The sequence below is a fragment of the Neofelis nebulosa genome, chromosome 5, assembly GCF_028018385.1.
Source record: "Neofelis nebulosa isolate mNeoNeb1 chromosome 5, mNeoNeb1.pri, whole genome shotgun sequence".
Lineage (NCBI taxonomy): Eukaryota > Metazoa > Chordata > Mammalia > Carnivora > Felidae > Neofelis > Neofelis nebulosa.
Genome location: NC_080786.1, coordinates 58578271 through 58593719, shown reverse-complemented (window position 1 = coordinate 58593719; position 15449 = coordinate 58578271). Strand labels below are relative to the sequence as shown.

The 15449-nt window shown below is 30.8% G+C and overlaps 1 protein-coding gene across 4 annotated transcripts in view; it reads left to right on the top strand.

The window, feature by feature from the left end:
• SI (sucrase-isomaltase) overlaps positions 1 to 15449 on the top strand; it is a 159636-nt gene that overhangs the window by 73221 nt on the left and 70966 nt on the right. For all 4 annotated transcript variants that reach the window (XM_058730407.1, XM_058730409.1, XM_058730411.1 and 1 more), the window contains 7 exons: positions 1040 to 1165; positions 1991 to 2122; positions 2210 to 2329; positions 4054 to 4167; positions 9122 to 9206; positions 9954 to 10071; positions 11657 to 11828. In XM_058730407.1, coding sequence (XP_058586390.1) covers positions 1040 to 1165; positions 1991 to 2122; positions 2210 to 2329; positions 4054 to 4167; positions 9122 to 9206; positions 9954 to 10071; positions 11657 to 11828 — 867 coding nt within the window. The remainder of the gene's footprint in view (positions 1 to 1039; positions 1166 to 1990; positions 2123 to 2209; positions 2330 to 4053; positions 4168 to 9121; positions 9207 to 9953; positions 10072 to 11656; positions 11829 to 15449) is intronic.

Genomic DNA, 15449 nt, shown 5'->3' with positions numbered 1-15449 from the left:
GGATTGTTGTCTGTTACATGCTGACTACAGTCTGTGGTCAGCAGGAATTGAGTCTGAGTTATGCATGGCGTATGAATGCAGCATACATTTAGTATAGTAGTGCACTTGCTTTAAATCATTTTATGGGCAGTCTTCCAAAGGCATGTATTTAAGCAATAAGATACAATAGTTGTGTAGAATGTAATATAGTTAATCAGTGCATTTAAATGAGGTACAAGCTATGTAGAGAGTAGGCAAAAGAAACTTTATTGTTTGAAGAAAAACAATTTTTTTTTCTGTATAAGCTAACACTCTTGAGGTCTCAATATGTTAAAATATAAAGCAATTCATTTGACTGGTGAATAGTTTTAAAAACAATGTTTCTGTATAAAGTGTAATATAAATAATATGTGAGCTAATATAACATATAATAATATTTTACATACTTTTATGAAAAATTATGTTACATGTGTATACTACACACACAAAGAAATTTCAATTATATGTCCAAATCTATAATGAAATGTAGTGAAACATAAGATGTTTGTGAAATGAGATGAAAAATGCTAACTTTTTCAATTTTTATACTATTTTATTTTTAAAATAAATTTAATGTTTAAATTGAATAGAATATTTAACCCAACATAAGTAACTTAAAAATTGTTACATTGTAGTTTTTATGCATATATGATAGAGAAATCATGGAATGTGTGTGTATGTGTATGCCTAAATTAAAAAAAAATCATTATGCCAAAAAGGTTATTATACTATACTATACTATACTATAACTTAACACTCAGTTTTAGTTAAAACAATTTACTATTACTTACACTTGGATTTCCACGTATTTCCAAAGTCATGTCCTCTTGTTGTGACGACACACTAATTTATAATAAAATTCTAACATAAAATCCAGAACGCATCTTAGAATGCAGGTAACACTTTGTTCAAAATATGTAATTTAAGTTAAATAAATATCAGAGGTATTAGAATAATAAGCATATTAATAATAATTTCAATGTTCTTTATTGAAATTAATCAAATATCCATTTACTTCAAGCTTGTTGGACGACCGGCAATGCCAGTATATTGGAGTCTTGGATTCCAGCTGAGTCGCTGGAATTATAAGTCACTTGATGTAGTGAAAGAAGTGGTAAAAAGAAATCGGGATGCTGGCATACCATTTGTAAGTGGGATGAAGGGTTTATGGGATTACATACCAAGTTAAATATTGTCACATAATAATAAATATAATTGTCAACATTACACATGATATTATACTATGTAATATAAATGTGGATTATTAAGATGTGTTTTAATGATAAAGTATATTTTAAATCTATACACAAGGCCAGGTCTACTTGAGATTTTAAGAACTATTTATTATTTATACTAGAATACATGTTTAACTGTGAACATCATATTCAGTTTTTTAAAATAGATTATTTTTTACTGCCTATATACTTTTTTTTTTTTTAATTTTTTTTTTTTCAACATTTTTTATTTATTTTTGGGACAGAGAGAGACAGAGCATGAACGGGGGAGGGGCAGAGAGAGAGGGAGACACAGAATCGGAAACAGGCTCCAGGCTCCGAGCCATCAGCCCAGAGCCTGACGCGGGGCTCGAACTCACGGACCGCGAGATCGTGACCTGGCTGAAGTCGGACGCTTAACCGACTGCGCCACCCAGGCGCCCCTACTGCCTATATACTTTTTAATGTATTTTATGTAGCATATAGGCTTTGTTTTCTATACAATGATTTCTGTATATAAAATATAGTACTTATTCAGTGATCATCACTGAAAAAAATGTGAATAATCACTTAATGTTTTTGTATTTTAGAATTAGAAAAATTAGTTTATAAACTATTTCATGGTTTTTAATAAAATAAAAGAGATCTAAGTTCATTTACCTTTTAATCATTATATTTATAAAGCATTGGGCTTAAAGGTTGAAGTGATTAGAGTCCTTTCAGTACTATTTATTGAAATATACTCTACTAATTTTCAGGATACACAGGTCACTGATATTGACTACATGGAAGCAAAGAAAGACTTTACTTATGATAAAGTTGCATTTAAAGGCCTCCCTGAATTTGTTCAAGATTTGCACGACCATGGACAGAAATATGTCATCATCTTGGTAATGACATTATGTATTAATATGTTTTTAGTATTTACTTATTTGTAACTTAATATATTTTCTATAGTTTCTTCTTTCTATTATTAGGATCCCGCAATTTCCATAAATAAGCTAAGCAATGGAATGGCATATGCCACCTATGAGAGGGGAAATGCAAAACATGTGTGGGTAAATGATTCAGATGGGACTACAGCAATTATTGGCGAGGTAAATTATGATATTCATTAAAGTTGTGTTGCTTAGATTTTCTGTTGTGTAATGACAGTTTTTGTAAGTGTGTGTGTGTGTGTGTGTGTGTGTGTATTTACTTTCAAATATGGACTTGGTGTTTTAATTGTGTAAAGAAATTTTAGAGAGGAAATGTTTCAAAATTTCTGTCTCTAAAACAGTTTTAGTAAGAAGACATAGATTTCAATGCTATACACAATTAAAACAAAACTAACAAAATATAATTAGATTATAACAAAAATTCTGATATTTTGATGTAAAATAAATACTTCTATAAATTGAGTACTTTTGTGCTGGATACTAAATTTTATGATTTGTATTTAGTCCTCACAGTAAAATAATGAGATACATACCTATAATTAGAATTTTACTTTATAGGTGAAAAAAGTGAATTTGAGATAGGTATAGTAACTTCCCTAATATCACAGAGCTAATAAAGAACAGAGTTATGAAAATGACTAGTTCCCAAATGCATATTCTTAACCAGAACACATATTTTTTTGAAGACAACTTTCTAAGACATATCAAAAACTATAAAGTCTAGATACACTAACTTGGTAATTCCACTTCTGTAATTTAGTCAAAGGAAATAAAGTAAGAGATAATGTCAGTGTATAAAAAACATGTATTATAGCATTATTTACTGTAATGAAGATATACTAGCCATCACTTTTTATTGAATTCATCAATATCAGAATTTCTGGTGAAAGTCTTATTCAAATAATTATGAGCTCCATCAGAAACAAAAGCTGAATTTCTTCCCATAATTCCTATTAATATCTCACAGAATATACCCTGTTAAACCTACTCCATTTGCTGTGAACAGATTGGATAGCCAATAGTCATATTTTTGGATATAAAACAGTATTATTTTTTTCATTCATCTGAAACTGAATTTCTCTTGTCTGTCATTAAGTAATGATCAGATAATTTGAAGAAGTATAAAAAGACAGCGTAGTATGTGTAGTGTCTAATAGCCTGACTCAGATATGTGATTGCTGTGTTTGGATTCCTTCTGTACCACTTATTAGCAGTGTGATCTTGAAAAATGTATTTAGTTTCTCTGTTTATCACTTCTTTCATCTGTAAAGTGGGTTTAATTATAATGACTAACTCATCTGTAAAGCAGTGATTAAAAAAATACCCATCTTCTGTAGTTCTAGTGAAGATTAAATGAGCTAGTAATTATAAAAATGCTCGGAACATTACCCAGCACAAAATAAATGTCATATTCTCATTTATTAAATAAATAATAAATACACAAGGAGTTTTTTTGCTTGAATTTCTTGGAAACAAATGCTTTTGGAAATTAAACCGTGTACTTTTTTTTATTCAGACAATGAATACATTGTCTAGTTTTTATTTGTTTTTAACCTAACCCATTCGTATGCTAAGAAATAAATTTAGTTGCAAAATAGCAGTTTAATCCTATGTTCTTATATTTTTGCCTTCCTAAATGCCTTATGCTCTCTCTCTCTACTTTACTCTCATTATATGCATTTTATTTTATTTTTTAAAACATTTTAAAATAGGTCTAAGATTATTATACATATAGATGGTGCATGGATCACATAAACCTTAAGAAGTACAATATTATAACTTTAATGCTTTTTTACTATTCTTATCTACTCAATAACCTTGAGTTATCATTTATTTATTTTTCCTTTTATATATGTATATATATGAATGATCTATTCTTTTAGGTGTGGCCAGGATTAACAGTATACCCTGATTTTACTAATCCAAACTGCATAGATTGGTGGGCAGATGAATGCAGCATTTTCCATCAAGAAGTGAAATATGATGGACTTTGGATTGTAAGTAGCTATTTTAAATCACTAATTTTAGACAATTAGCATAGAATTATTTTTCTATAAATAATTATTGTTATTATAATAAATAAATAAAATATATAAAATAATTATAAAGTTGACAAGGTAAATTTTGTAATCATTTGAACATGAAATTTTAAAATTTTATAATATTTTTCTAGAATGTATAAATTCATACCTGTCATGTTCCTGGGTTAGAAAAGAATCTTAAGTAAAAACTGCAAATTGCAAGTTTTCTTCTTCAGTGATACACTTTATAGAATAAATTCCATTTCTATCAGTAAGATGCCATATTTTTATGACTAACAATTTATGTTTGAAAACAGCAAGATTTGGAGGTAAGTAGTGCAATTTTAAAAACATTTATTATAGTCTACAGTATTTAAGCGATTGCAGCACTATGGATACATAATAACATATCACTAACCCTTAGAAACTCTCTTTTTTTAAAAAAAAGCTTTTTTTAAAGAAAAGCATATTTATTTATTTTGCTAGAGACAGAGTGAGAGTGCATGTATGCATGTGCATGTGCATGCGAGTGGTGGAGGGGCAAAGAGAGAGGGAGAGAGAGGATCCAAGTAAGCTCTGCACCATCAGCACAGAGCCAGCCCTACGTGGGACTCAAACTCAGGAACCGTGAGATCATGACCTGAGTTGAAATCAACAGCTGGACACTCAATCAACTGAGCCACCCAGGCACCCCTAGAAACTTTCTTTTTAGTAAATTATGGAATAAAACAAATCAAAATTGAAATAGGTTAAATGTTTTATTTCAAGATAAACAACAACAGCAACAACCAAAATCCTAGATTATTGGTAAAGCTATTAAAGGGAAATGCTAATGTTTGAAAATTTCTTTGGATGAAGTTTTGTATCTGTAGCTATTGATTACTTATTTCTGGGTTTACCATATAGAATGATTTAGTGTCTTTTGTTATGGAAACTGCAACCATATTTGGTGAGTGAAACTACTTGGTGACCCCAGAATTCTATGTTCCAGGGGAAAAAAGAAGTCTAATAAACTTGAATACAGAGGAACATCAGAGATTTTGTTCAAAGTTATTACAACTGCACAGAATTTTAGAAGGAGATAATGGATGTCTTAGGGACATCCATGTCTTTGTTGAGTTACACAATAGCTCTACTTTCATGAAGTGCTCATTATTTATTCAGTGATTATTTAATCAATTACTTAGTTAAGTGTATATTTTGCACCATCAGTATATCAGGTATGTTGTGGAGAATACAAAGAGGAAAATTATGTTTTTAGCTGACAACATGGAACTGAGTTAGAGGTTAGCATACTCTTCAGGATTCTTAAGAATAGAATGAAAATGGAGAGGCTTTAGTTATTAGACACAAAATTAGTGAGGTCACAATAATACCTAGCAGCCTATAGAAATAACAAAAAAATTTGCACTCCATTCTTGGTCTTGTTTTTAATTCCAGCTCCAATTTCAGTTGTATTAGTTAAAATGTTTGGGTTTTTGTTTCTGCTAATGAAATAATTTGAGTCCATTGGAGCACAGTTACAGTATAACTGATACTTTAGGAATAGTGAAAGAGAATCTGACTGTGCTGTAGAAAGAGAATACTTCATTTCCTATATCCATTGAACACAAATACAGTACCTGATTCAACTCCAAAGAGAGGGAGGGCAGGGAAGGGGAGGAGCATCTGAGAAAGGTGGAGTTGTTCTCCTCCTAATACATAAGCATTTGACTAAGCTTAAAAAACAAAACAAAACGCAATATAATCAGTATGATTTCAAAGCTCACTAAACATCACTGAATTAATTTATATGATGTATAAGCAATGGTTATTCTGCTTCCAGCTTTTACTTGAATAACTATCAAATCCTACTGATAAAATTGTTTCCTTAATTCTTTCATTTTCTTCAGATTATTCTGATAGAATGAATGTACAATAAAACAAAGTATTCTTATTTAACTGAAAACATTTTATTTTTTTGTCAAATTTAAAATTAGTGTCATCATTTCCTAGATTTATAATTTAAATGCCAAGCTAATGTTTTTGAATTTTAATTTTAAATATTAAAATCACTCTGGAAAACAATATGAGCATAATTTTCATTGAAAAATAGATTTTTGTATATAGACATATAATATACTTGAATTATCTTTTTTGCAACATTCTTGAGATAATTTCCTAATACTTGAGAAATAAGAGACTAATGCATTTGGTATAATAAAAACTGAAGCTGTAATTTCAAAATAAATGTACCCAGTCAGTATTTTTAAAATTCAAAGATCACTTCCACTTTCTCTGAACAAATATATATATTGTCGTGATCATGTTGTTATTATGATTTCATTCTTAAAAATCTAATAAGCAGAATTTTTCCATAAAAAAGCTCAACAATTTAATACATAGTTCTAGGAAACTTAAAATTCAGTGACAGACTTAAAATTCAGTGAATTATTTTTAGAATTCTTTGAAAAATGGAGCTATTTTTATGTAGACTTAGTTTAAATATGAAGTAATGAAATTATGAAATACCAAGATTTTTTAAAAATGTTTTATTTTAAAAAGTTGCCAAACTTTTGTACACAATTTTCAATGGATTTTAAAGAAAAGAACTTTCAGAAACATCCCTAAAAATGGCATTGACAATTCCTAGGAATAATCATTACTCGATTTGGGATGGTTTGAATGATACTTGAATATCTGTAGGTATACTTATTAGTATCAATTCACTGAGGCCTTTGCCTTGCGACTTCCACTGCTTTCAACCTGCTGGTTGTAATATTAAAAATACTAATTGAGTTGATTTTTAAATGACACTAAATACATGTAGCATCATTTAAATAATTTATAGACATTAGAGAAAAATACTTTCAGAATTTTCAAAAGTGAAAATATACAAAATACATTAAAAGAGGTACAAATAAATTCTATTACATTATGTGTAGTATGTTTAATTAATAACAAATCTTTCCAAGTAGGTAGGATATTTTAAAAATAAATAATCAAATAGCAAATATTGTGTTTATTGTAAAATATGGTTACAATCATGTAAAAGTGTTTTTTTTCCCTTTAATAGATGAATACATTTATCTTCTTGAGTACAGAGACTCTTTTCCCTTATATTGTGAACTGGTGAAATCAAACATTTCATTTACTCTTATTTACATGGTTGTATGATAAAATAATTAATTTTATCTTAATTTTTATTTAAATTCCAGTTAACATACAGTATAATATTAATGATTAAACAAATATTTTTGATCAATTTTTTCATGTGAAATAAATTAATTTCTTTAAAAATTATGTTTATTCTTAAGTTAGATAAATTATGTCTATTTTGAGCAAATGCTGGAAGAACTTGTGAATTTTATTTCAATTTGCAAGTACATAATTCTAATAAAATAACATAAATTTCATAGTTAAATGTTTTGCTTTGTATTTTCTCAAGAATAATTATACATATAAGATGCTAAATAGTTTAGAAAAAGTTAAAATTTAAAATAATGCAACTTGATTCCCAATTATGAATGTCAGCAGTTGAAATTGTTTTTAAATTTAATTTGGTTCATGGATTCATGAAGAAAAAGTGCTTAGGTTCATCTAAAATTATTGGCAGCCCAACTATAGTATCTCTTTGTATTAATTTTACTAGACATAGGAAAATCAAATGAATATAATATTCCAGGTAATTTCAATAAAGTAACCCCAATACTGTAGAATAACTACATAATTTTTCTTCTTTGTGGCTATTAAGAAAATATTTGGAGCCTGGGTAGCTCAGTCGATTAAGTGTCCAACTTCATCTAGGCTCGTGATGTCATGACTCAGTTCCGCTAGTTAGTTCAAGCCCCGTATCGGGCTCTGTGCTGATAGCTCAGAGCCTGGAGCCTGCTTCAGATTCTGTGTCTCCCTCTCTCTGACCCTCTCCCACTCATGCTCTGTCTCTCTGTCTCTCTCTCTCTCAAAAAAAAACATGAAATAAAATAAACATTAAAAACTTTTTTAAAGAGAAAATATTTGGGAAATGAAAACATTTACCTTTTAATGATGAAAAATTTATTTTGCAACTTTAATGTTTCACATTGATTCCATCTGGGCATGCTGTGTATGGAAGAAAAAAAGAGTAATAAAGAAAATTTATTCCTTCTGAAAAAAAACAATATTAACAAGGGACTTGACCGAGTATGAAGTCTTTGTGAGAGCAGAGACTGCATATTATAGACATGTTGGAAATAAGCTTCAAAAATGTGTGGAAGTCCTACAATGCAATTAACAGAGAAGGAAAAAGAAATAGATTATTTTTTGAGCATGTGTAGTGTGATATATAATTTTATATATATTATCTTTTTAGTTCAAAGCCTTTATTTTTTTAAAGTAATGTTCACAAACTAGTATGTGGCAAGATACTATCGCGGCTTACATTTACATGGCAAAAAATCTATAAACACATCCCCACAATTCTGCCTCCAAGAGATGTTTAGGTCACTGGTTCTTATAATGTGGTCCAGCTGCCCTAGGGTTCCCTGAGACTGTTCAAGGGGTTAAGTAAGGTCATAACTATTTTCATTTAATGCTAAAATGCTATTTACCTATTTTCACTTTCACTCTCTCATGAGAGTGTAGGAATGAAGGGCTATACAAAACATGCTGTGCCTCGCGGCTGGCAGTGCACATCACAGAAACTAGATACATGTCAGGTAAGATGAGCAAACGATGGTGCATAAATGAATGTGCCAGAAGTGTGGCACAATGGTGGACTCACCTTGAGAAAATTGATACAACTACTTGGAAAAGACAGTTGCTTAATACTTATAATGTTATTAATATTTTATAGGTATAATTAAAACTAGGTAAGTTAAACACATTTTTGTTATATACAATCCCTGAATCCCATACAAGATACCTCTGTTATCACTTAAAATCTGCTGTTCTTCATTTTATATCCATTTAGGACATGAATGAAGTTTCCAGTTTTGTTCAAGGTTCAAAAAAAGGGTGCAATGACAATAAACTGAATTATCCACCTTTTACTCCTGGTAAATTTTATTTGGTTATTTACTTACCATTAACTAAGAATAATTTTCCTGGTAAATTCTAGCATATATTTCTATATCACAAACCTTTATAAAATTTTGAGTCCCTGAAATCAATGCGTTTTTGTCTGTTTTTGTGTTACTTTTGGGCTAAAATTTTTATGCTTAAGAAAAGAAGAATGATTTTAAATTTTGGGAAAGATTATTGATTTCTCTTTATTACTGATAAACTGCCCATGATCAAATAATTAATGAAAAGAAACACAATTTGTTTCAAATTATAATTTAAATGATCAACTTCTTTCCATGAGCCTTATGCAGTAATTTGTGCAGTTTTTAGAATGAACCTAATGGGAATAGTTACATGTCACATATTCTAAAAAATAAGTTTTTCACCATTAAAAGTGGGTAAAAAATACAACCAAAGAAAGATTTGCTCTTAAGGGAGAATAGACAGCAATAAGTACGTCTGAAGATGACAGTAATTATTGCAACACCACATAAGCCTGTAAGTTGAAGCACAATAAAAAAACCTGAAAAGCAGGGATTTGGATGGTTTGTAATTGTGTAACAGATGTACATATATAAAATTAAATTATATTTAAATAAACTAACCTAGAAAGCGTTAAAAGGGTATATATATTTGTGTGACGTATAATACAAATAGGTATATATATGTGTACTTAAGGATTATGAAGCTTAAAATGGAAACTCTCTCTTAAGAAACATTTCTTATATATTTTTTCTAAGATATTCTTGACAAACTCATGTATTCCAAAACAATTTGCATGGATGCTGTGCAGTACTGGGGGAAACAGTATGATGTTCACAGCCTCTATGGATACAGCATGGCTATAGCCACAGAGAAGTAAGTGCAGTTTCATTCAGAAACCTCTTTCATACTTATTGTCTAGAAATATGGTGTAATACACTAATATAGTTGGAAAAGAGCAAGAGTAAGAAAGCAAAGAAAGATAGTATTTTCATGGTGTCAGTACTTCTACTAATCTTCATGAATTTGGAACTTAGTTCATCAAGAGCTATGTGGTGTATGTATTTAACTGTGGTCCTTTTTTAATTCATAGATTTAAAGTACGCTTCAAAATTTTGATTCACTTTGCTATCTCTGAATATAATTATGTTGTAAGCAATTATGTTCTACACAATTGGCCTGAGAGAGTGGTGCTTCTAGAGTAGGTCTTTTTAAAATCAAGGGTTTCAATTAAAATGTAGTTTTCTTTTTTTTTTTAATTTTTTTTTTCAACGTTTATTTATTTTTGGGACAGAGAGAGACAGAGCATGAACGGGGGAGGGACAGAGAGAGAGGGAGACACAGAATCGGAAACAGGCTCCAGGCTCTGAGCCATCAGCCCAGAGCCTGACGCGGGGCTCGAACTCACGGACCGTGAGATCGTGACCTGGCTGAAGTCGGACGCTTAACCGACTGCGCCACCCAGGCGCCCCTAAAATGTAGTTTTCTATCTAGTATCTCACAAAGTAACTTTCTAATGCCGTGTGTACTTGGATGCAAAAAAATAACAAGTTACAAAACAAAGGAAGGGGATAATCTTACCCTGATTGCCTATTCTTTCTCAAGTATTATATAAGAACCTACAATGCAATAGTCAATAAAACCCAGATCCTGACCTCAATAATTTTTTAATCTTTTTCAGAATTAAATAAATATGATTAAATTTAAAGACACACCTACATTTGTCTAGTCCCAAAACATACCATGGTATCTCAACTCTTATACATTATCTTCATAGAGTTTGGTTACTTCACTTTTTAAACTCAGTAGAGCATTTATATATTGAAGTGTATAAATAAATAAATTCTAGAAGGAAATAGCAACACTATAGTTCAGTGTTATAAAGATATTAATATAGAAAAACCACCTGAGAATACCATTATATCTTTTTACTAAGGTAGTCTGGATAAGTTTATATAGTAAATCAAACTTTGTATCTTTCCTGAATATTTCCTATTTATAGAAAAAAATTATCAATAATACTCAGGTACCAAATAGAGGTGAGATAAATAATGCTAGTAGTTGTGGATAGTAAACTTTTAGATACAAACAAAATAAAATGCCTCTCAAATATGTAACTTTCATCCCAACATTGCGTGCTAATATTTGAAAATACAGACATTAATATATCATTAGCATCATTGCATCTCAAAACTTTGTAGACAGTTCAAGTTCAGATTACGACATTTCAGGTTAAAAAAGGATTTCAGTGAGTTTAAACCATATATTTTAAAAACAAGTGTTGAGTGGATACAAAAAGTATGTTTATTTAATTTGGTAAAGGAAATCAAAGTCTGATTTCCTTTCCCTGATTGGAATGTTTTTAAGTAAACATTGGTAGATAAATACAAAATTGGTACGAAAGGTCGATAAAAAGTTATTTAAAAATAAATCTGATTTATTCATTTGCTTTTACTTTTAGAGCCATAGAGAAAGTTTTCCCTAATAAGAGAAGCTTCATTCTCACCCGGTCAACTTTTGCTGGGTCTGGAAGCTATGCTGCACACTGGTTAGGGGACAACACTGCTTCATGGGAGCAAATGGAATGGTCTATCACAGGAATGCTAGAGTTCAATTTATTTGGAATGCCATTGGTAAGCAATTTCATACAGTGTCATTTATATTAGCTGTGCATGACTTTTAATTTTGTAATGTGATCTTAATAATCTTCAATAAAATGATTAAATGTATGTTACAGAAAATCCAATCTTTATTCTTAGGGAATTTATGAAAGAAAAGAATATAGGTGGTATCTATAACATTCTAGCCATTAGAATGAGAAATAGGAATAAATAAAATCCAAGGAACTCAAAATAATACAAAACAAATATCAATATAAACAAAGAAAAGGAAAAGCTTTTATAAAGTAAATAAAGCCCCAGATAAGATGGTAGGGAAAAATCCAAATATAGTGGTAATAAAGACAAATGTCAAAAGTCTAAATATCTTTCAATACCAGATTGTCAGTTTAAGATAAAAACCAATAAAGCTGTTTCCTGTATTTTAAAGAAAAAAATAAAAGATAAAAAATAAAGACAGAGATAAGTCTCAAATTTTAAAAGCAGAGAAAATCTGTTCCAGGCAACTCTGGATATATAGAATCTAATCAATCTTTATATCAAATAAAAAATGTATGCAGTGTTGATAATTGAACATTAAAGAGAGCCACTACATAAAAAAATAATGTAAAATGTGTTAGGAAATTATAGTGATTCATTTTTTCTTTCTTTCATATGCACAAAACAAAATGAAAACCTGAGAAACGTAAGAGAAGACCATGGGGGAGGGGAAGGACAAAAAAAAAGTTAGAGAGGGAGGGAGCCAAACCATAAGAGACTCTTAAAAACTGACAACAATCTGAGGGTTGATGGGCGGTGGTAGGGAGGGGTGGGTGGGTGATGGGTACTGAGGAGGGCACCTGTTGAGATGAGCACTGGGTGTTGTATGGAAACCAATTTGAGAATAAATTTCACATTAAAAAAAAAACCCAACCAAATAACAACAAAAATCACACACGTGCGTGCGCGCACGCACACACACACACACACACACACACACACACACACACTCAAGAGTCTTGACTTGGGAAATTAAAAAACGCATTTTAAAATGATTCATTAGTCAAAAAACAAACTGAATGGAAAAAGAGGGGGGGAATAAATCCTTAGAACTGAGTGCTAGCAATTATACTTAATATCAAAACTATAAGTTGTCAACTAAATTTGTTTTAGAGGAAAACTTACAGCCTTAACTGCTTAGATTAAAAACAAAGAAAGGCTGAATATTAATGAGTAAAGTGCATTAATTAAGAAAATGGAAAAAACAAAGTAGAATAAACCTAAAGAAGTAAGGAATGAAAATAAGAGAAGACATTAATGCAGGGAAGCAAAGTTTCTAGAGAAAAATTAATAATATGAAATTACAAAGATGACTTTGGAAATTTGAATAAAATAGATTTTTGGCAAATTTTGTCTAAAAAAGGTTGAAAGAAATAAGCAATGTTACAACGTATTTTAAGATAAAGTGTTAATTTATTATAGCAAGTAATTAATACACAGTTACCAGGAGTAAATATTAAAAGTAAATGTAGGATAGTTTTGAGAAAATTTTAAGTAGCTAAATTAAATACATGCCATGTTCATAGATAATAAAGCTTAATATATTAGAAATATACATTCTCCCCAAACTATTATCCAACATTAGTGATATTCCAATTTAAACTATAAAGTGAGTTTGGGGAACATAAAAGATTATTTAAACTTCATGTGGGAGACAATACAATGTAAAGAAGTAGAAAAGAGCACAAGGATTCACCCTATCCAATAAAACAGTAATATAGCACAATTCTTGACTCTGTATATTCAAAGAGAATAATATGGCATAATATGGAATAGGCTCATGCATTAATGAAATGCATTAACTGATTGCACTATCACTATAAATCAGTGAGGAAAGTATCAAATATTCATGTGTGAAGTATCATTTATTCATAATAAAATAAAATGGGTCCATGACTTACACTTCACACAAAAATCAATCCCAGATAGATTAAAGAGCTATGTATGCAAAGTAAGCTTTAGAGGCGCCTGGGTGGCTCAGTCGGTTAAGTGTCCGACTTCAGCTCAGGTCACGATCTCGCGGTTCGTGAGTTCGAGCCCCGCGTCGGGCTCTGGGCTGATGGCTCAGAGCCTGGAGCCTGCTTCCGATTCTGTGCCTCCTCTCTCTCTGTCCCTCCCCCGTTCATGCTCTGTCTCTCTCTGTCTCAAAAATAAAGAAATGTTAAAAAAAAATTTTTTTTTAAAGAAAAGTAAACTTTAAACATATTAGAAAAACATATGAGTAACTCTGTGATGTTGGGTTAGAGGTATAATTTCCTAAACAAATCACAGAAGGCACAAATAGTAAAGAAATATAAATTTTACTGTAACAAAATAAAAACTTTTGTTCATTAAAAGACTATTTTAAAAGTTAAAATGGGGGCGCCTGGGTGGCTCAGTCGGTTAAGCGTCCGACTTCAGCTCAGGTCACGGATCTCGCGGTTCGTGAGTTCGAGCCCCGCGTCGGGCTTGGGGCTGATGGCTCAGAGCCTGGAGCCTGTTTCCGATTCTGTGTCTCCCTCTCTCTCTGCCCCTCCCCCGTTCATGCTCTGTCTCTCTCTGTCCCAAAAATAAATAAACGTTAAAAAAAAAATTTAAAAAAAAAAGTTAAAATGACATTTTCAATTCATATAGTCAATAAATGACTAATACTCAATTTAAACTACCTACTGTAAATTTGTAGAAGGTGAAACAATGGAAAAATTAGCAAAGGTTGTAAACAGGTAATTCTGTAGGAAGAGAAACCAATATGGACTCAGTAAGAATATGAAAAAGTTCCCAACTTCCATAGTAATCAGAGAAATACAAGTTAAAATTTTAGTGAGGTATACATATCATATATATAGGTGGCAAAAATTAAAAGTCGAAATATAACAGGAATTGACAAAAAATGGAACAAAGGAAATTTTCATGTACTGTGACTGTGCTTACTAATGGTTACAGCCGGTTTTGATTAAACAATGTGCATTTCCAATAAACCAGAGAAATAATCTTGAAAATATTTGTATATATAAACGTGTATATAATACCATACAGTAAAGGTAAATATATGTGTGTGTGTGTGTGTGTGTGTGTGTGTGTATACATACATATATTTCCATAGAATATTACTCACAAAAAAGCCACAAATAAGTTTGATAGGAACATTTTTCATAGTCATGAGATCCCATATGATAGAAAACCAGAACCACATTAACATAAGTGAATCTCAAAACAATAGTACCTTGAGAAAAAAATGAAATGCAATGTCATTCGTACAGTCTGCCATTTATATAAAGTTAATAAACATGCAAAAAATACTATATTTTGTTTATGGATATTTACATACTATTTAGAAAAATAGGGGCGCCTGGGTGGCGCAGTCGGTTAAGCGTCCGACTTCAGCCAGGTCACGATCTCGCGGTCTGTGAGTTCGAGCCCCGCGTCAAGCTCTGGGCTGATGGCTCGGAGCCTGGAGCCTGTTTCCAATTCTGTGTGTCTCCCTCTCTCTCTGCCCCTTCCCCGTTCATGCTCTGTCTCTCTCTGTCCCAAAAATAAATAAAAAACGTTGAAAAAAAAAATTTAAAAAAAAAAAAAAAAAAAAGAAAAATAAAGAAATGGCTGTAAACATTTAAATAA